General features: G+C 33.6%; 1 protein-coding gene across 2 annotated transcripts; it reads left to right on the top strand.

Annotated features, from left to right (window-relative positions):
• The first annotated feature begins 925 nt into the window (after positions 1-925).
• LOC127119602 (CSC1-like protein At1g69450) lies at positions 926-14,162 on the top strand. Of its 2 annotated transcripts, XM_051049861.1 has the most exons (11): positions 926-1,093; positions 1,213-1,531; positions 2,088-2,243; positions 2,366-2,429; positions 2,546-2,752; positions 10,192-10,383; positions 10,503-10,798; positions 11,067-11,343; positions 11,489-11,761; positions 13,547-13,780; positions 13,888-14,162. In XM_051049861.1, the coding sequence occupies exons 2-11, from the start codon at positions 1,251-1,253 to the stop codon at positions 14,041-14,043; spliced, it is 2,136 nt and encodes a 711-aa protein (XP_050905818.1). In that variant the 5' UTR covers positions 926-1,093; positions 1,213-1,250; the 3' UTR covers positions 14,044-14,162. The 2 variants fall into 2 exon arrangements, with proteins under 2 accessions (XP_050905818.1, XP_050905819.1); XM_051049862.1 differs by lacking the exon at positions 926-1,093 and having other exon boundaries at positions 1,310-1,531; positions 2,088-2,223.
• Positions 14,163-22,117: the final 7,955 nt, after the last annotated feature.

Here is a 22,117-nt window from a genome sequence, read left to right on the forward strand (position 1 = left end):
AATATCTCAACCCTGAGTTTGAGAAGGGACAATCAGACATTCACACAAAAACTACATACATAAAGCTTTTCATCCTCTACGTGAGTTAACTCTAAACCCTACAATATATTATAATATATTATAAAGCTTCTGAGAATTCTTAATCATAATTTTATATATATATATATATATATATATATATATATATATATATATATATATATATATATATATATATATATATATATATATATATATATAATTAATTTTTTAAAATATAATATATTTATTATTCATCTTTTAATATTTTTATATTTAATAAATAGAATAATTCAAATTAATATAAAAATTAATTGAAATTCACAACTCAAATTTATAACTATACTTTATTTAAAAAAAAATCCGTAATAGAAAATAACAAATTACTCACCCCGAACCTAATTTTTCACCGTAATATAAAATGGAGATAAATTATTCTAAATTATTTTTCTAAGGACTTTAATTTTTTTACATATTAAATTTAGTTTTTATTAAAAAGAAATTGTCTGGACAAAATAAAAATCTTGACGTCGGTTGGTGCAGCAACTAACGGTCAAGGATTCCACATGGAAGTTATTGGTTGAGCGTTCACTGCCTTTCTACTCCAAATCCCAAAAAAATAGAAAATAAATCTTGAAATCCATATTCTTCAATAAATAAAATAAATAATAAAAACTAGACGAAAAACAAAAATAAAAAAGAGTGCCGACATGAAATTTAAAACATAATATGATAATAATTAGTTTATCTCCATCGCCATCAAACTTTATATTCCCTCCGTTAGTCGTTTGATTTTTGTTTGGTTGTTATTTTAGAATCATTTCATATTGTTAAAAAATTAATATCTTTATTTTTTAAAAATAGAATTATTATTTTTATATAAATAATTATTTATCATTATAACTACGTGTTACGATTCTGTTTTGTCCCACGTAGATACAACACATTCAAGTTTTCTCTTTATTCTTCTCTTCTTTGTCAAAGCTACTCAACATAGCAAAAACTCTTCAACTGTGTTCAAATTTAGGTTTTGAGTAAATGCAACAATCACACTGTGGAAGTTTTTTCATACTTTGTAAGTTTCTCAATCTAGGTTTTCTTCATTGATTCAATTGGTTGCATATTGAAGAAGAATATTTGATTGTGTTTTCTTGCACTGCTTGTGTTTTCTTGCACTGCTTGTGTTTGATGCAGTTCCTCTGAGAGAGACTTTCTGAGATTTCCTTGGGAATATGATTGTGTCAGCTCTTTTGACATCTGTCGGGATCAACACAGCTTTGTGTGTTTTGTTTTTGACACTGTATTCTGTATTGAGGAAACAACCGAGCAATTATGAAGTTTATTTGCCTAGATTGTTGGTTGAGGGGATTTCTAAGAGGAGAAGTCATTTCAATTTGGAAAGGCTTATACCTTCTCCAGGTTGGGTTGCTAAAGCTTGGAATCTCTCCGAGGAGGAGCTGTATTCGTTAGCGGGATTAGATGGTTTAGTCTTTATGCGTATCATAACGTTCAGGTATATATATCTTTCTCACCTTCTAGGGGATAGTAGTTTTAAATTGCGTACACAACGGTATTACAACCTCAATTGCGGTTGGATGGGCCACTTTTGTTGCAATGTCTAGGTTCGCAAGTAGAGATAAAATCTGTAGATTTTGTGGTGAGGAGAGTATATCAGATGGAGAGAAGTCAAACAACTAGAGGAAGAGAAAGATCTAGAAAGACTATAAGAGAAGTTATTAAGAATGATATAGAGATTAACGATATGGATAAGAGCATGGTCCTAGATAGAATATTATGCCAAAAGTTGATCCATGTAGGTGACCGCACTTTGTGGGATAAGGTTTGGTTGTTGTTGTTGTCGTCGTTGTCTAGATTTGCAGTGTAAGTGTAAGTGTAATCGCGAACATAGCATCAATTTACAACCATACTACCATGACTTTCATGGTTTTCTAATTTGTGCATGGTCCATTTCAATATGCACTTGTTTTAAAACATAAAAAGGGGTAATTAAGTTGTTTAGGATTCTCTTATTTAGATTGAGTTCTTATAAGTTATGTTTTTGGATGCAGTGTGAAAATATTTACTTTTGCTGGGGTTATTGGGATCTTTTTGCTTCTTCCAGTCAACTGCTGGGGAAATCAGCTACAAGATTTTGATGGTTCTAACTTTACCAATAGCTCCTTGGATGTGTTCACTATATCAAATGTAAACAGCGGATCTAACTGGTGAATATTACCTCAAGATTTTATTGTTCAAATTGAACCGTGCTTTGGGAATCTTTTGTTTTCGGCTTATTATGGAATCATAATCCCAATGAAATTGTTATCCTTTTTTATTTCCTTTTCAGGCTATGGGTACACTTCTGTGCTGTATATGTTGTCACTGGATTCATATGCTTTCTACTTTTTTATGTAAGAACATATGCTCTTAGCTTATGTGAACATTTTGCCCAACTATTTCATCCATCCCCATATTTTATGCCTTTTACATTAGACTTAATTATGAAACTTTTTTGTAACTTCTTCAGGAGTATAAACACATATCTTCTAGAAGAATTTCTTACTTTTATTCATCCAAACCACAGCCTCATCAGTTCACCGTTTTAGTTAACAGCATTCCCGCTTCTTCTGGCAGTATCAGTGACAGCGTTGACAGCTTCTTTAAAGAACTTTACCCTTCTTCTTATCTTTCACATGTGGTTGTTCGTCGTACAAACAAAATTCAAAGTCTCCTGGTAAGGATTATGTTGAATTTTAATTTACTTTCTTGATAGTCGATTTTCTCGTCTATATTTTACATTTTCTTGGAAACTACTTTTGGTCTTCTAAGGCAGCATAATTTTGTGGATTTATGTATTGTTTCACATATTTATGTTTTTAATTTCAAAACCTAATCACAGATATGTCATTTTTAGTTAACAAAGTTGTCGAATTGGAGATTCAAGTGAATTCCAAAAAAATAATATGAATCTCCTTTTTCATCTTAACCATGGAACTGACTACACTTTGAACTGATGTTACTTTTATCCGAACATGTAGAATATAAGCTACAAACGTTGGTTGTGAATAAGCTATTATCATCGTACTACAATATTATAGGTTACAAACGTTGGTTGTGAATAAGCTAGTACTACAATATTATAGGTTACAAACGTTGGTTGTGAATAAGCCAGTACTACAATATTATAAGACTGTACTATAGATGTTTCAACTAGGTGAGTTCATAATACTCCATTTTCTCTAATAGAATGAAGGATACATAAGGCCCATTTTGTTTACACATTCGAGCAAAGTATTTTCTCTTTTGATCTTCTTCTGGTTCCCCTTCTCTATATTTTTCTTTTTGTACTTATACAACAAGATACTAAGTTACCACCTTTTAGAACAACAACTAGAAACGAAAGAGAAAATAGAAACGGAAATCGCAAACAATGGACACAATGTTTGTTTCCGCAGTTCGGAAAAGTGTACCTACTCTACGACTATAGGGCAGCTATAATTCCGTCATATTATTTGAATGAATTAGGGTTTCAATGTTAGAAGTAGTGTATATAATACTATGGTTCATAATTAAAAAATAACTCTGAAACGTACAGCTTGTTGAATAAACTTTAATGTCATAGTTAATAGGTTTTATTAATAAGTTAATGGAGAGATTTGGAAGGTCAAGAGACAGTGGCCAAATTAATAGTATTTATTAATTATTATGTTTCCTAGAATAACTAAAGTTTCTGAGTCTGTATAAAGACCAAACATGTACTCTAATGAAAAACAGAAGTTTACAAAACTCGTTATCTTCTGTCAAATTGGCATCAGAGCTAATGGCAAACATGATGAATCAAATGCCGTTGCCACGGCTAGCGAAGTTAAATTACGAAAACTGGAGTATCCAAATGAAAGCTCTTCTCGGATCTCTAGACGCGTGGGAGGTGACCAAAGATGGGTTTGAAGAACCAACAGATATTGAGGGATATACGACAGCTCAAAACAAGGCGTTGAAAGAGACGCCATCGAAGGATAAAACGGCACTATACATGCTGTTTAGGGCTGTTGATGAATCGGGCTTCGAAAAGATTGCCGGTTCGACTACGTCGAAAGAAGCGTGGGACACGCTAGAGAAAGTGTTCAACGGAGCAGATCGAGTAAAGCAAGTTCGACTCCAAACACTTCGTGGCGAATTGGAGAGGATGCAAATGAAGGAGTCAGAAAATGTATCTGACTACATCACGCGTGTACAAAAGGTGGTGAACCAACTCACCAGAAATGGCGAAACAGTAACTGATGCACGAGTTGTTGAAAAGATTTTGAGATCTTTAACAGATAAATTTGAGAATATTGTGTGTGCAATAGAAGAGTCGAAGGATCTTTCGACACTCTCAGTCGAAGAGCTCGCTGGTTCCGTCGAAGCACACGAACAACGTAAGATGAAAAAGAAGGAAGAAGGAGTAGAGGACGCAAATCAAACCAAGGAGCAAATCAAAGACGAAAAGGTACTCTTTTCTCAAAATTTTCGAGGAAGAGGACGTGGTCGTGGAGGACGTGACAGTGGTCGAAGTGGTAGAGGCAGCAACTTCGAGAGAGGACAGTCGAGCCAGCAAAATTGGCGTGGCAGAGGACGTGGTCAAAGAGGTGGTAGGTCGAACCATTCCAACTTTGAATGCTACAAGTGTGGCAAGTATGGTCATTATGCGAAGGATTGTAACTCATTCAAATGCTATAACTGTGATAAAGTGGGACATCTTGCAAAAGATTGTCAAATCGAAAAGAAGGTAGAAGAAACAACCAATCTAACTTTGGAAGCTGAAGCAAATGAAGGTTTTCTCTTGATGGTTCAAAGTGAGATCAACTCAAATGACAATGTTTGGTATCTTGACTCAGGAGCAAGTAACCATATGTGTGGTCACAAACACTTGTTTAAAGAAATGAGAAAGATTGAAGATGGAAATGTGTCTTTCGGAGATGCATCGAAAGAGAAGGTCGAAGGCAAGGGAACGATCCGTTACTTGCAGAAGGATGAGTTGATTGGATCAATTCAAGATGTTTATTATGTACCAAATCTTAAAACCAACATCTTGAGTTTGGGACAACTTACAGAAAAAGGTTATTCGATACTTATGAAAGAACGGATATTGCATTTGAAGGACAAGCTGGGACATCTGATTGCTCGTGTCGAAATGGAGAGAAATCGAATGTACAAACTGAATCTGATAAACGTTCGAGAAAAATGTTTACAAGTAAATGTCGAAGACAAAGCGTCACTATGGCATCTATGCTTTGGTCATCTACATCACGCTGGTTCAAAAAGGTTGGCGAAAAAGAACATGGTGCATGGACTACCAGATATGGATTATGAAGGAAAGTTCTCTGAAGAATGTGTGCTTAGCAAACAAACAAGAACTTCATTTCAAAAGAAGGCAGAATATCAAGCTAAGCATATCCTTGAATTGATTCACACCGACATATGTGGGCCAATCACGCCAGAATCTTTCAGTAGCAAAAGATACTTTATTTCCTTTATCGACGATTACTCACGGAAGACATGGGTTTATTTCTTGAAAGAAAAGTCTGAAGCATTCGAGGTGTTCAAAAGGTTCAAAGTAATGGTGGAGAAGGAAACCGACAGACACATTAAAGCAGTTCGATCAGATAGAGGTGGTGAGTATACTTCGACAACCTTTATGAAGTATTGTGAAGAGCAGGGTATAAGGAGATTTCTAACTGCAGCATACTCACCTCAACAAAATGGGGTGGCTGAAAGGAAGAATCGAACAGTCCTTGACATGGTTCGTTCAATGCTTAAAAGCAAGAACATGCCAAAGGAATTTTGGGCAGAAGCTGTAAAATGTGCCATTTTTGTTCAGAATCGATGTCCACATTCGAAGTTAGAAGATCAAACACCACAAGAAGCGTGGAGCGGACAGAAGCCAACAGTTTCTCATCTCAAAGTATTTGGAAGTGTGGCTTATGCACACGTACCAGATCAACGAAGAACGAAACTTGAAGACAAAAGTCAGAAATACATACTCATTGGGTATGATGAGAAAACAAAAGGGTATAAGCTATTTGATCCCATAAGAAAGAAGGTGATAGTGAGTAGAGACGTTCGAATAAACGAAGCAAGTAAGTGGGACTGGAACAGTTCGACAGAAGCTGTTGTCGAAGTTGAAGAATTATCTGTCGCTGTACCACCAAACATTTCAACAAAACTTGAAGATTCTGACAATGAAGATGAACCTACACAACCCAGAATGCGAAGTTTGCAAGATCTGTATGATTCGACAAGTGAAGTGCACCTTGTATGTCTCTTGGCAGATGCTGAAAACATCAATTTTGAAGAAGCAGTACGAGACAAGAAGTGGAAAAGTGCCATGGACGAAGAGATGAGGGCGATTATCCACAACAACACTTGGGAACTAGTTGAATTGCCAAAAGGTAGTCAACCCATTGGTGTAAAGTGGGTATTCAAGAAAAAGATGAACGCTCAAGGAGAAATAAAACGATACAAAGCGTGACTTGTTGCGAAGGGATACAAACAGAAAGCAGGAGTTGATTATGACGAAGTATTTGCACCTGTTGCAAGAATGGAGACAATTCGATTACTCATATCTCAAGCTGCTCAATTCAAATGGCCAATATTTCAAATGGATGTCAAAACAGCTTTTCTGAATGGTGTACTCGAAGAAGAAGTCTATGTTGAACAACCACTCGGGTACATGAAAGCTGGAGAAGAGAAGAAGGTACTGAAATTGAAGAAAGCGCTATATGGGCTGAAGCAAGCACCGCGGGCATGGAACACACGTATCGACACATACTTCAAGGAGAACGGGTTCGAGCAATGTCCGTACGAACATGCCCTCTATGTGAAGAAAAATGGAAGGAATGTATTACTTGTTGCTCTCTATGTTGATGATCTTATTTTTCTGGGCAGTAATGATCAGATGATAGAAGAATTCAAAAGCACAATGACACGTGAATTCGAGATGACAGATTTAGGCCTGATGAGATTCTTTCTTGGTCTGGAAGTTCGACAAGAAACAGGAATCTTCATCTCACAAGAAAAATATGCAAAAGAAATCTTGAAAAGATATAAGATGGAAAGCTGTAATCCGGCTTCGACGCCAATGGAACCAGGAACAAAGTTGTCGAAATTTGATGGAGGAGAACGTGTCGAAGCAAGAAAATATCGAAGTTTGGTAGGAAGTCTTCGCTATCTCACATGTACAAGACCAGATATCTCATTGAGTGTAGACATTATAAGTCGATTCATGGAGGAGCCAGTTTACACACATTGGAAAGCATTGAAGCGAATTCTGAGGTACATCCAAGGAACAGTGTCACTTGGGATGTTTTACTCGAATTCAGACAAATACAAATTGGTTGGTTACTCTGACAGTGATTGGTGCGGAGACATAGACGATCGAAAAAGCACCTCTGGATATGTGTTCTTCATGGGAAATACTGTATTCACTTGGCTTTCTAAAAAGCAGCCAATAGTAACACTTTCGACATGTGAAGCAGAATATGTAGCAGCATCCTGGTGCGTTTGTCATGCAATATGGCTCAGAAGATTGATGAGTAAAATGGAGCTAGAACAGAAAGGTGCAACAATAATACAAGTTGACAACAGGTCAGCAATTGAGTTAGCAAAGAATCCAGTAAACCATGAAAGGAGCAAACACATTGACGTTCGCTTCCACTTCATTCGAGAACACGTGAAGGAAGGAAATGTCGAATTGAAGCATGTAGCAAGTAAGGACCAAGCAGCAGACATTTTCACAAAACCACTATCAAAAGAAATCTTCGACAGAGGCAAGAAATTGATAGGCATGATGAATAGAAGAAACATTTAAGTTTACAGAGGAGTTTTGTTGAATAAACTTTAATGTCATAGTTAATAGGTTTTATTAATAAGTTAATGGAGAGATTTGGAAGGTCAAGAGACAGTGGCCAAATTAATAGTATTTACTAATTATTATGTTTCCTAGAATAGCTAAAGTTTCTGAGTCTGTATAAAGACCAAACATGTACTCTAATGAAAAACAGAAGTTTACAAAACTCGTTATCTTCTGTCACAGCTCTCACCTTTTCTGTGACTACAAGCCATATTCAACACCACCATTTAGAATATAGTAACCTGAACTAGAATGCATATCTTGTGGGAAAATGGCCCAATCTGAATTTGAGAAATCAATGGCTTGGTTATGGACTTTGTCTTCATAAAGAAGGTTCTTGCATGGCTCTCCTTTATGTTTGAGGATCCAAGTTGCAGTGTGTCAATGACCACTGAGTGGGGCTTGGTTGGAGATATTTAAATACCATACTTCAAATGAAAAGACAGTTTTGCCATCCAACAAAATCTGTGGTATTTCTCAGGAAGAAATAAGAAAATTACCACTACCTTTGTCCCTTTTACAAGTTCTTTTGAATTTTTTTCACATATATTAAGAAAAGTTGGTAGTGTAATTAATGTGTATACTTTGTGTATGAATATTACTAAATTACTCTTTGTACATAGATGTGGCCAATTTTGACTTTTCATCTGTTAAGAAGTAATATTAATAAGGTATATACTTGGAAATCATAAATGATTCTGATAATTTGAGATATAGTTTATATTCAGGGACAATGCTTTTCCTAAAGATGACTTATATTTAAGGACAAAGGTAGTATCTACTGATCTAATGTACACTGTTTTCTCAAGAAGTGACAAATTTTGTTGTTTTGGTCCCTGAAAGTGCCCGTCCATGTGCAAATATCAGTCCCAAAATGTGTCAGCTTCTTTATAAATTTGTCCATCCATTTTGGGGAAGTTATTGTTCCATCAAGTAGGAAAAAATGAAACACATTGTAGGCAAGTTATGTGGCATTTAATGTGTGCAGTTTATGAGCCACACCAGCTATTCCTTAACACCTCAATGACAACAGTTGATGAAAGGATGAGTCTATGAAAACCGAAGGATGGATTTGTGATGTAGCTAACACATTTGAGGACTTATTTGGCATGGCATATGGATTCTTTAGGATTCAGCAACTAGTTTCCTTCTTCAGGAACCAGATTGTACATTTAACTCATCCTGTTTCACCGATATTATAACATAATTAATGTTTGATTTCCACCCATGACCAGGAAATATGATATTACTGAAGTACCTCTAAATTGAGTTTATAAAACTGTACAATTAACCGTACACAAGTTTTGAAGTCTTATCTTTAAACTTCAGCTTATATTAGCTTGTATTTCCTGCATCAGTCATTCTCTTAGCCTTATGTGTTTAGTAAGGTAAAAAGTTTTCGATTGAGATATTAAGTGCCTTTTTTGTGTTTCTAGGATAAAATTTCATGATTTTTCAGATGCTAAAATGTTTTTGGTATTGTAAGTTTTGAATTTTGCTTTGACACAACATACAAGATTAAGTCTACACCATCTAAGTTTCGAGAAAGTGAGGATGACTATATTTGTTCACACCTTCTTGATCAATATGCAGTATTTTCATTTATAGTTCTTTTGACTGTACACAACTTAGATTTAATAAGCAGAGACTAATTGATCTGAATTGCTGTAAAACATCTAGCTATTTGCTTCCCACCTAATGTTAATATTTTTTGTTTTTCCTTCTCAATCAATTCTGATATTTAGAGTCAGGTTGGATTGATTTATTTGAGCTTATCTACTGGCATAAGCACCTCTGAGATTGTTTGGGAGTGCTTACTTATGACATGTCCATAAGTTGCTTTTCATAAGCTCTCTAGGATAGCTTATGAAAACAATTTAGCTTTATTTTATTTTTTGTTACAGAAATAGCTTATACATAGATATACTTATATGATAAACGTTTAATTAAGCTGATTATCCAAACAGGGAAAAGCACCATCGTGTTGTTAATGTTTGTTTAAGGATTGCCTTTTGAAGAGGGTATGAAGTGTGATTGTGATATTTCATGGAAAATTTTGTTCTTAAATGAAAATTCCTTGAGACAATTATAATAATCAAAGTCTATCCGCTACTCAAGCAACATATAATAACTTTAACATCTATTTGAGTTCAATCATCATTTCAGTGATATGTATAAGATAGTTGCTATGTTGATCAAGTTTAAGTGCTTTGGTATACTATTTATGTTAATTTGAAGAATTATCCAGCTCATTTCCCTATCTTTTGAATTCCTCAATCTAGAATGATGCAAACAATATGTATAAAAGGGTTGCACAATTACGACCAGATCCCACTAAGAGAAAGATCAGGCATGGAGCCCTTTCTCGACTTTTTGGCAAAAGAAGTAATCACATAGAGCGTTACGAAAAGAAGTTAGAGGAAATCGAGGAGAATTTAAGATTAAAGCAGTCAGAGGCTTCGCTGGCAGGAGAAGTATGTGGTAATCTTTGAATTATAAAAGAAACATTTTATTAGTATACTGGCCTTCTTTTAACTATTTGAATTTTCCATGTCTCTTTTGCCATGAAGTGCATGCTACTAATATACAGTAGGCTCGAGCTGCGTTTGTATTCTTCAGGACTCGTTTTGCTGCTGAAGCTACTTTCCATCTACAGCAATCAGTCAATCCAACACAGTGGATTACTGAGTTGGCACCAGAACCTCGTGATGTTTACTGGCCTTTCTTCTCTGAATCGTTCATACGAAGATGGATTTCTAAGTTGGTGGTTGTACTTGTATCTATTGTTTTCACTATTTTATTCCTTGTACCTGTAGTATTCGTACAAGGGCTTACCAACTTGAGTCAATTGAAAGCTCTGTTGCCCTTTTTGACAAGTCTTCTAACCATGTAAGTTAACTTGGTTTGTTTATTTGATGATATTTGTTAATTCATGTCTCCTCTCTCTAGATTGGAAGTTTATTCGCAATAAGAAAAACTTTTAGAGTTGCATGAGAATTAGGTCAATCATTGATTAGGTGACAAGTTGGTGATTGTAGGTTTTATATTTCAATGATTGTATGTTAAGTTCATTATGTGAATTGGAATATCTGTTAGTTCCAGCAAGAAATAACTGATAATTACTGGATATCTGACACTTATGTGAATATGCTTACAGAAAATTTGTCAGCCAGATAATTACTGGATATCTTCCCAGTCTAATTCTTCAGTTGTTTCTGCTACTGGTGCCGCCTGCCATGGAGTTCCTTTCCACTATTCAAGGATACATCTCACATAGTGATATAGAGAGGAGTGCAACTACTAAAGTGTTGTGGTTCACAATATGGAATGTTTTTTTTGCAACCGCATTTTCTGGGTCAATTCTATCTATGATGTCTACCATCCTTGATCCTAAGGTCATTCCTGGGACGTTAGCAGTTGTGGTTCCAGCACAGGTTACATAATGTTCCTTTCCATTGTAAACACAAATAATCCGATCATTCTAACAACTCAAGTAAAATCCACATTCCAATTAATAATAATATATATATTTTTTCCATTTCTATCTTTTTGATGCATTTAAATTGTGTTTGATTGTAGGCATCGTTCTTTATTACTTATGTTGTCACGTCAGGATGGACAAGTGTGTCATCAGAACTCTTCCGTATAATTCCTTATATTCTTAATTTGATAACGAGGCTATTCACAACTCCAGATGATGAATTTGAACTTCCATATATGCCATACCACAAAGATATTCCAAGGGTCCTTTTCTTTGGACTTCTTGGCATTACATATTTTTTCCAAGCTCCACTAATTTTACCGTTCGTCTTGGCCTACTTTTGTCTTGCATACGTCATTTACAGAAACCAGGTAAGCATTTATTTGTTTTTTTTTATATCTATTTATTTCTTGAAGGGTCTGTGATTTTGATGAGCTTATTTTATGCCAATATTGATTCTGCCAATAAAGAGAAGGGAGAGTTATGTTGGAAATCCTTAACCATGTGTTTCTGATGTAGAAAGTGTTCAAGATATAGAATCATTTATGAGCTTCCAACTATTGGTTTAAACTTCTGTATTGATGCACCTGAAATATTATTTTGTATGTAGGAGTATATAGTTAATCTTGACTCCTCATATTCCAAGACATTTAGTGGTATTAGTTGGAAGTTTATATGAAAAAAAAGCAATAAATGTAGCTAGTAATTTGAAAAGGTGCTTATAGAAAGGGACAAAGGAATAAAATCGTAACGCTGATTAATATTTTAGGTAATTGGATTTCTTTAACCAGGACTTCCTAAACTTGGGAAGAGCTGCAGGATGTAGCTTAAGAATATTTTTAAACAAATAATGGAACTAAGATGTTTGGAAAATGTTTTGAGGGGTATCTTAGTGGTGATAAATGGTAAGTCATTTCCAAAAGTTAATATGAAATTAGGTCTTTTAAGTCTGGCAAAGTATTTATGGATAAGTTATGTTTTAAATATCTTAAGCAGTGATTTCGGAGATGCTTGCCAAATAATGGAAAATTATATGATCATCTAGGAAACTAGAGATCATCTTGATGGTTTCACAAAAAGCCAGCAATGTGGTTTGGCTTAGTGTGAACGAAACTCTTTCTTAGTTACTATTAAGGATTTCACACCGGATGAAATATAACTTGAAAATGTGTTTATAAGTGACAGATAACCCTCCCTCACCTTACAAGTTGGTTTTGTAGGGTTTGAATTAGGCCAATCTAAATTTTATGATGGTATTGTAGCCTATCCTAGATTCGTTGGGCCACTTGAGTTATGCTTCACATGTCCAGTTTTTAGGCGTGGAGGGTGTGTTATGAGTCCTATTTTTGATGAAATAGGACCTGCAAATGTGTTTGTTGGCAGGAGACATCCCTCACCTTACAAGTCAAATTTGTAGGGTTGAGTTACTTGAGTTAGGCCCATTCAAATTTGAAGAATTACAAATCACATGAGATATGATTCATGTACTAAGGGAATGGTTGTAACTTGTAAGGTGTTTTAAGCATGCTCTCCATAGATCGCAGGATACTAGTTATTGAAACTAAATCACGACTCATGTGTGAGTGAAGAAAAATTTGATAATGAAGTACCTAAATTAATAAAAATGAAGAGGAAAGGCCTAAACAAGTTGCAATTTGATGTCTTGGATCAGTTATTCATTGTTAATGAAATGAATGACATTTATAATAAATCCGGGTCAATAAAAAATTTGACAAATAAAATTTGGATGTTTATCTGATAAAAAGGACAACCTTGAACTATAATATTCAGCACTAGAATAATGGTGTTAGAGTATAGTATAAAATGAATACTAAAGATGCATAATTTGGGGTTGTTGTGTGATAACAAAAGGTAGAGGACCCCATTTTCCCTCAAAAACTGAATGTAGATTTGATTCAAGATAAATGTGAGATGTCCAAGATCGAAACTTTGTGTTAAATGCAATATTTTTCAGGGACCACCATCGTTGTGTCTAGGACAAACAAAGTGCAAAAAGTAATAAATCTTGATTGCCTTGTGGAAATTCCAAACTTTAATGAAGTATCATATGGCAGTAATTTTATCCATGCAAATGAGAGAGACTTCATGTACTTTTGATATGAGCTGAACTGATGCCCTGCCTATGTATTATGCAGTTTATGAATGTATATGTACCAAGGTATGAAACTGCAGGAAAATTTTGGCCTACTGTGCACAACTCAATGATATTCTCTCTAGTACTCATGCAGATCATTGCAGTTGGAATCTTTGCATTAAAAAAACTCTCTATGGCATCTACCATGACGCTTCCTCTACCGGTCCTCACTCTCTTATTTAACGAGTACTGCCGCAAACGATTCCTACCAATATTTGTTGGATACTCCGCAGAGGTACATGTCAAATCCCGAAATCAACTATATAACCTGAATGTTAAACAGTATATTCAAATTGATTTATTTGACCTTATCTATTGATACAAATCGGGTTTGTTTTTCAGAGTTTGATAAAGAAGGACAGGGAAGACCTGAATGATCCTACAATGGCCGAGTTTTACAACAATTTGATAAATGCTTATAAAGATCCTGCTTTGGTTCCAGTTCAATACTCATCAAACACTGATAGTCTTAGCAGTCCCCTTATATCTTCAGCTTAATGCTGAAACACTTTTGGCTATTTTTTGAGATCAATAAAATACTAAAGATGCTTGTATATTGTTGTATCCCTATGTGTGAAAATAGAAAAGTTTTAATAAACTTTTTTTTCTACTACTAATTTGCAAGAATAAAGAGGACTAAAATAAGACAGCTAGTGAAACTTATGACAACCACTGAATATTTTTCCCATCAATTATTGACATTGATGTTTGTACAATTGTCCCTCATTGAAAGAAATTTGTTATCCGACAAAAATTACTAGGTGAGTTTATGGTTCCCAAAACTCCTTTTCCAAACAGAATTATTTGCAATGAATTCAAACATGTCATGAGCAATGAATAAAGAGGGTGACAAGTAAAAACAAAATTGAGCTCTCAATCACTTTGATGCCAATCTGAAAATACTTTGTTCTTATCTAAATATACACATCTTGATACTTAAAATCTGATCAGATGTCTTTCCAAGCATAGTATTTGATGTTTGCTCTACAATAATAGAGAACTGTTTGGTTTAAGATTTTGGCTGTTTCATTACAAATATTTTCTAATTAAAACAGTTATTTGGAAGATGAGAACCACAATAGTTTTTTTTTTCTTTTTAAAAGAAAGCTAACGGGAGTTATGCGCCAAAACCAACTAAAAAAAACTAAAATTATTACAACTCAAAATTAATTCATTGATGATGATTCAAATCATAAGTAAAATTAGTGTTGTTAATTTTTATGTCCTAATCCAACTTATTTAAAGAATTTTTGGTATCCTTAAATACTAAATGCTTTAATTATTGTAAATTTCAATAGAGAGTATGTATATCTTTTGAAAGATATGAGAAAAGAAACATTAACTTTTTAATGTGATTACTTTATCTGAATCATTATAGTATCTACTTCGAGTCTAATGATATTTCTTAGATATTAAGTTTTTCAAATAGTTAAAATAATTAAAGTTAGAAGAAGTTGTTTAATTTGCATACTTCACCCTCTATAATGATAAAAAATATTGTTTATGCATGTTCTTTTAAATTTCATGAAGATTATTCTTTCCATCAAATTTTAAAGTTCTTAAGTTAATGAGCATTAAAGAAAAAAATGATCCATATCTTCGATATGATTTTGACATAATGAACATCAAGAAACTAACTGTATATATCTTCGAACCTAATTGACAAGGCTACTAAGTATTTGGGAGACGAAATATGAAACAATCATAGGCATTTTTAAAATTTAAAACTCCATTGTTTGGGTCACACCATATTATTTTATTTTTCTCCATATATAGGACAACTGCATTTCTAGGACATCATTTGCAATTTCAGGTGCATAAACTTGCAACATGATAAAAATGTTCCAGTTGTGATTATGCATTATATTTCTTACAGATGGATATTATAGATATTATAGATTTTGCTGGGAGAGCAGGTGCATGTATTTAATTTTATAAGGTATTATTTATAGGACCATAGATCAATGTTCATGCTATTCCAAATTTGACTATGACCCTTTGTGTTATTGGCCGTAAATGTTGAACTCTTGGCTTACCCTTAAATATTGACACTGCAAGGTAATCAAAGTTTTCATAAATTATATTGAAACAACATATTCATGTAACTTGTCTAAGTCTGATACTTGAAATAACTTCTCCAAATACTTTGCATTTTGTGGTGCCCTGAGACTATTTTTTCATAATATTGATAGAGTTAAGATTGGGTATGATTAAATTTTGTTTAAAGAATTATGTAACTAAGGCTATGGCATCATCCCATAATATATCCTATTAGTTTTGGTAAAGGCAACCACCTTAGTCATCTGGCCTAGGTGCAGAGTTGCCATCCATTTGAAAAACAAATGTTTTATTTTCATCAGGTTCTGGCAATGGCAATGGCAATGGGTAAAACATTGTCTATTTGGGTGATGAAGTGTGGTAGCAACTTTTCCACTAAGTCAAATTGAATACAATTGTTATTAGTGTTAAATAACTTTTGTAGTAGTTCATCACATTATTTTCAATTTCTGAGTCCTCTTTCAAATAATCATGCTCATGCCTCAATCTATGGCTTAGTTTAGACATCGAGTGAAAAAAGGAAGTATTTTAGTCCCATGTGCAAGGCCTTGTCTAGAAAATGTTGCACTTAAGGATGTAAATGGATATTTATGGGGACATATAGAATGATATTCGTGTCTGTACAGTTGGACAAGTATGATATCTATTATGCGGGTAATTCAAGAATTTTAAGGTATCCACAAATATTTATAGATATCTATGAATAATATTTTTTTCATAAAATTATTTTTTGAAAAATAATATTTAAGCTTTTTTTTGAGCATACAAAAAATTATTATCGTGACATCCATATAATTGACTCTCGATTTAACAACAAAATTTTATATATTAATTTTCTTCTTTTTTAACAAAACATAATAACATCCAATCATAATATCTATACATTTTTTTTAATCAATATAAAAAAAATATTGTAATTGTGAGTTATGGTGAAAGAGCAAGAGCGGACGATAGAAAAGTAGGAAGGGAGCACTAAATGAACACAAGAAGGATGATACTAATTAGTTGGATGGTGAAATTGTTGAAATGAAGTATAGAGTATATAAGAAGTTTAAAAATGAAGGATTTGAATGGATTATAAAAAGTTTTCTTAAGAAAAAACTTAAAAAAGATAAAAATGAAAAAATTAATATTTTTAGAAGATAAAAAAATAAAATATAATAAATTAAAAATATTTAAATAATTTTTATAATTTATTAACGAATACAAATATCTATAAATATAAATATCATTAAACCCACATCCATATTTATTAAAAATAAATATTTAAATATTCATTAAAAAAATATTTAAATATCTATTTAATTTATCCATAAATATCCATTAAATTATTCGTCTTACGGATTTTATTTGTGGAAATCTACTGTACATTTTTTTTCTCCTCCCCTAATTGAACTTCCCTTTATTTCCCTCCAAGAAAGTCCTTATAACTTGCATTATTAGTAAGCCATTGAATTCTATCAAATTCGTTTGAAGCCTTTGCAACTGATAGGTAAACATTGCATAATATTTCTCTCTTCTATTTTTTAAGAAATGTTTTAGAGCCCTTAGCCTAGCGGTTAATACAAATATGATATAACCAAGTATTGTATTTTTCCATTACTCATCAATTATATATATATATATATATATATATATATATATATATATATATATATATATATATATATATATATATATATATATATATATATATATATATATATATATATATATATATATATATATATATTACCATTTATTTAAAAAAAGAGTTTTTATGTGAATTGCTTTGTTTGGGTGAAACCAAATATGAGATGTATTTAAAAGGGTATTTAATCCCTAAAGTATCACAATAAATAAACAACTAAATAAGAGTTTCAACTGAAATAGAGAAGAGGAAAATGCACGAGTGATAGATAAATGTAGCAAATTTTATCAGTTTGAGCAACAAATACAATACATAAGAGTAACTTTACCCTCTCTTAGTGTTATTTTGGTATACCCATATTTTGTGGAGAAGATGAATCAGAAGACATTTGCTATAACCAGACAATGGTTGGACTTGAATGAATATCTACATGTTAAAGCTGAAACTGATGCATGAAAAATATGGAAGAAATTAAAAGAGTTGTATGAGTGCAAGAACGTGCAAAATCAAACATGTTTGATCAGGAAGCTGGCTAATATGAAATACAAGGATGGTGACTCAGTTGCAAATCATACGACTGTGTTTTACAATACTGTGAATCAGTTGGCAGTTACTGATATTAAGTTGGATGATGAGTTGCAAGCCTTATTACTACTTAGTTCCTTGCATGATAATTGAGAAGTTCTTGTTGTGATACTTTCTAATTCGACTCCGAATGGGAAATCGGTAATGTCAAGGGTTAAAGATAACATGCTTAATGAAGAAGTTAGAAGAAAAAAGAGTGGTTTTATTGTTGTTGGGTGTGAAAGTGGAAGTAGAAAGACTGTCTAGAGGGGGGGGGGGGGGGGGGGGGTTAATAGATCTAAATTAAAAAATACAACTCATATTTTTCAAAATCAGAGTGTTTTCAAAAATAAGTGGCGAGCTGAAGGTTTGAAGCGAAAATGAAAATTATACAATTAATTATTGATTAAGCTAAACAGTTCGTTTCACAAATATCCAGGATTATAAACAATGAAATGTTTGATATGAATTGATTCAACTTGTGTAGTCACAAGAAGTGTGCACAATTGATTCAATATGTGAAATCCTAAATTCAACCAGTTTTCAGATTTATCAATCATAATGCTAGCTTGAATAGTTGTCCAATTCCAACAAAACCTATATTTTACGTAATTAATTGTTATCAAGAACAAAATAATATAATACGAAGGAATAGAAAAACCTAGCATATAATCATTACAAATATAAATGCAAGAGTAGAATTAGCGAGATGACACTGAGATTTATAGTGCTTCGGTGTTCGTCCTCGCATAGTTCCTTGTTATTTGACAAATATTTCCAAGAGTTCATACAATCACCAATCCACAATTACAACTGAGAAAATAAATCTCCTAATTCGGATATGGACTTGTATACAACAAACTTGCCAAACTCTTATACATAATCTTTACTTGAATACGTTTCTTGAACCTTCCAATAACACAAATTCTTCTCCAAGCCTTCATGTCTAGTCATCAACCTCTTGATCCTACCGATTCCTTGATCGATGATATTATCCGAAGATCCGAGAAGAAATCCGCCTTATCTATAGCCTTTCACACAATTACTATTAACCTCTGGAGACTTGGTGAAACATGTTTAGATCCAAAAAGCGTGGTAATTTGGCTTGCAATCGAGATTAGTGAAGTTCGAATCTCGGATCATGGTGATTTCTTCAGTTCCAAGTCACCATGTTTAACTCAATGGGGCATCTTGCTCATGAGGCTTTTTGATCCCATTCTTCTTGCAATATGTTGAAATCATATCAAAGATAATAATATGCCAAGAAGGATTGCATTTGGATGCTTGAGCACAAAGTTGTGGCATGTTGAAGTTGGCACGAAAACCTGGTCATGTAACTTAGAAAATTCTAAGTCCCAAGTGACTGAAAATGTCCTTTAATGTTTCAAAGAATTCAAAGGCCTTCCAAGCATAATTTGACTTTGGTCCTTGAAGCAAACTTGTAGAGGGAATCACAAATGATAGTTTTCAAAAATAATCAGCCTCAAATGTTATAAATTGAAGAAGTTATAATCCTTGAAAGTTGAGAAAAAGTCAATTAAAAAATAAGTCAAATTTCACCAGGTCCACAAGTAATCTATAATGTCTTCAAACTTTTGGTGATACTCCAAGAATAATTGACTCTTGTCATTTAAAGATAATTTGTAGAGGATAATTAAAAGAGTCATATTCAAAAAGAAGCATTAAAAAATGTTTAGAATTGAAGGAGTTGTGATCCTTTGAACCTTGACTTCCAATGTTGACTTTTTGGTCAAACCTCTTGGAATAAACTTGTGCACTTGAACTTTTTTTGCATTTCAAGGCACATGGATGACCATATGATCTCAAAATAAGGTGTCCTTGAATGTGTTTTGATTTAATTGCTCAAAGTTTAAGGTAACATGTTGAAGAAAGCATGGAAATAAACACATGGACCTTTGACTTTTCTTGAGAAATAAACCACAAGACTTTGAGATTCTCTTGATCTAAATGAGATTGAAAGATGCTTGAGAGCATTAGAGATCATGCTTTGAGTGATAGCCCCTTGATGATCAATGGTTGAACACACTTTGCTGAGGAATCAAACAAAACCCTAGTTGAGGAGCCATGCTTGATACTCTTAATGAAAAGCCCTACCTTGCACAATAAATTTAAAGAAAACAAAACATATTTTTGATATTTTGATAAGTGGTTAGATAAGCAAAGAACATATAAACACAAAGGTAGAACACCAATAAAGAGGTACTTGATGATCCCTGCAAAAGGCAAACCCAAAGATGAAAGGGAGAGGACAAAGATATGATCTTGTTTATATGCAAGGATGCAAATGATATGTGGGATCTTAGGGCTAAAAATTAGGGTATGACAGATTCCCCTATTTAAGTTTCTTCAATTCGGAGATATGAAGATTGAGATCTTCATCTCAACGATATTAAGGGGACTTAAATACAGAAAACCCAATTTTTGGCCCTACGATATTGCAAAAATGCTTATGATATGATATGAATGTAGAGAAGGATCTCTGTGGGGGATGTAGCACCACGAGAAACAAAGAACTGCTGGAAAAAAGAGGAGATCAAAATTCCAAATGGGAAACCATCTAGGGACAAACAAAGTTCCACATGGGAACGACTCGGCTTGGGAATAAATATTGTATTGGAAATAAACCAATGCATATTTAGAAAATAAACGAACCAAAGGCCCAACGGGGGAAGACTTATCAAAGCAAGCCTCCTCCGGGGAAAAGATCAAACAAAAGGGATGCCCAACTCCACTAGGGGAGAAAATTACCTAACTATCAGCCAAATGATAGCTTAACAAAGGTGATAAGCTCAAAAGGATATATTACCAACTACCAGCCAAGTGATAGCTTAACAAAGGTAACCAATCAACGGTAGGAGTAAAATTACCTAACTATCAGCCAAATGATAACTTAACAAAAGGTAATAAGCTCAAGAGTAAAGGATACCAACTACCAGCCATGTGATAGCTTAACAAGGTAACCAACTGAAGGTAAAAGAAATATTACCTAACTACCATCCAAGTGATAGCTTAACAAAAGGTAATAAGCTCAAAAGGAAAGATTATCAACTACCAGCCACATGATAGCTTAACAAAGGTAACCAACCAAAGTTAAGAGAAAGATTACCTAACTATCAGCCAAGTGATAGCTTAACAAAGATAACAAGCTTGAAAGGAAAGATTAACAACTACCAACCAAGTGATAGCTTAACAAAGGTAACCACCTAAAGGTAAAAAGGAATATTACCTAACTATTAGCCAAGTGATAGCTTAATAAAAGATAATAAGCTTAGGAAAAGATTATCAACTACCAACCAAGTGATAACTTAATAAAGGTAACCAACCAAAGTAAGAGAAATATTACCTAACTATCAGCCAAGTGATAACTTAACAAAAGTAATAAGCTCCAGGGACCAAAGTTCAACCCAGGAATAAACTGGAGAGAAACGGTCAAATAAGACTCAATCTAATGAGGAAATAAAGTCAATTGGGGATTAATTCCATCTAGATAATGAACTTGAAAGGAAAACTGAAACAAAATCTTCCACGAGGATAAAACTCCATGGGTAATTAGAAAGGATAAGCGCTTTCTGCTTAAGTTTGACACTCTATTGGAGAGAGGATGCACACATTCTGCGGTGAGAAAAAAAATACCATAGAGCGGAGAAATGCATCAAGAAATGCAATATGCACAAATAAACATCATGATGCCATGCATATGCGCATGAACATGTGTATGAATATGCTGACAAAACAGGAACAAAAGGGTTAGATTAATAACACAGTACAATCGGATACTCGGCTAATCTCAACAAGATGGAGATGCTACTGGAGAGTTTGCTAGGGATTCAGTTGAATAAAACCCTGTAATGATCATAAGCCATCAAAGGAGCTAACTCCTGATACAAGGCTTAAATCCTTCTAGAGATAAAAAAAGATATTGCTTGGAGACCCAAATTTAATCTTCTAAAAGCATGAACTCCGCTCTGAGGAAAGGTTTGCCAGGGATAAGAAACATCCGAACAAATTCTGCTATGAAGACCTGTTGGCAACTTCACTGGAGATTATACCATTCCTGCAAACTCAATGCTGGATAAACTGATGATCCTAAATACATTCATAAGGAAAATCCTATCTGGGAGAACACTGAGCTCCACTCTTCAAGATCTTACCATCCTTAAGATCACTCTTGACATTCCTCTTTTATATTCGTAAATCATGGAAAATATTTTTGTAAATTTCAAAAACATGATTGTTCATATATCTTTTTGTTTAAAAAATTATTATCAAAAATAAATGAAATTTCGTAAATTGAAACAA

Source organism: Lathyrus oleraceus, chromosome 2, assembly GCF_024323335.1.
Source record: "Lathyrus oleraceus cultivar Zhongwan6 chromosome 2, CAAS_Psat_ZW6_1.0, whole genome shotgun sequence".
NCBI classification, from domain to species: Eukaryota; Viridiplantae; Streptophyta; class Magnoliopsida; order Fabales; family Fabaceae; genus Lathyrus; species Lathyrus oleraceus.

Excerpts from the sequence above, each read along its gene's own strand:
- LOC127119602 (XM_051049861.1), top strand. The coding sequence starts at position 1,251 with ATGATTGTGTCAGCTCTTTTGACATCTGTCGGGATCAACACAGCTTTG. Across the intron at positions 11,762-13,546 it reads ACGTCATTTACAGAAACCAG|TTTATGAATGTATATGTACC; the intron begins GTAAGCATTTAT and ends TGTATTATGCAG. Across the intron at positions 13,781-13,887 it reads TTGTTGGATACTCCGCAGAG|AGTTTGATAAAGAAGGACAG; the intron begins GTACATGTCAAA and ends TTTGTTTTTCAG.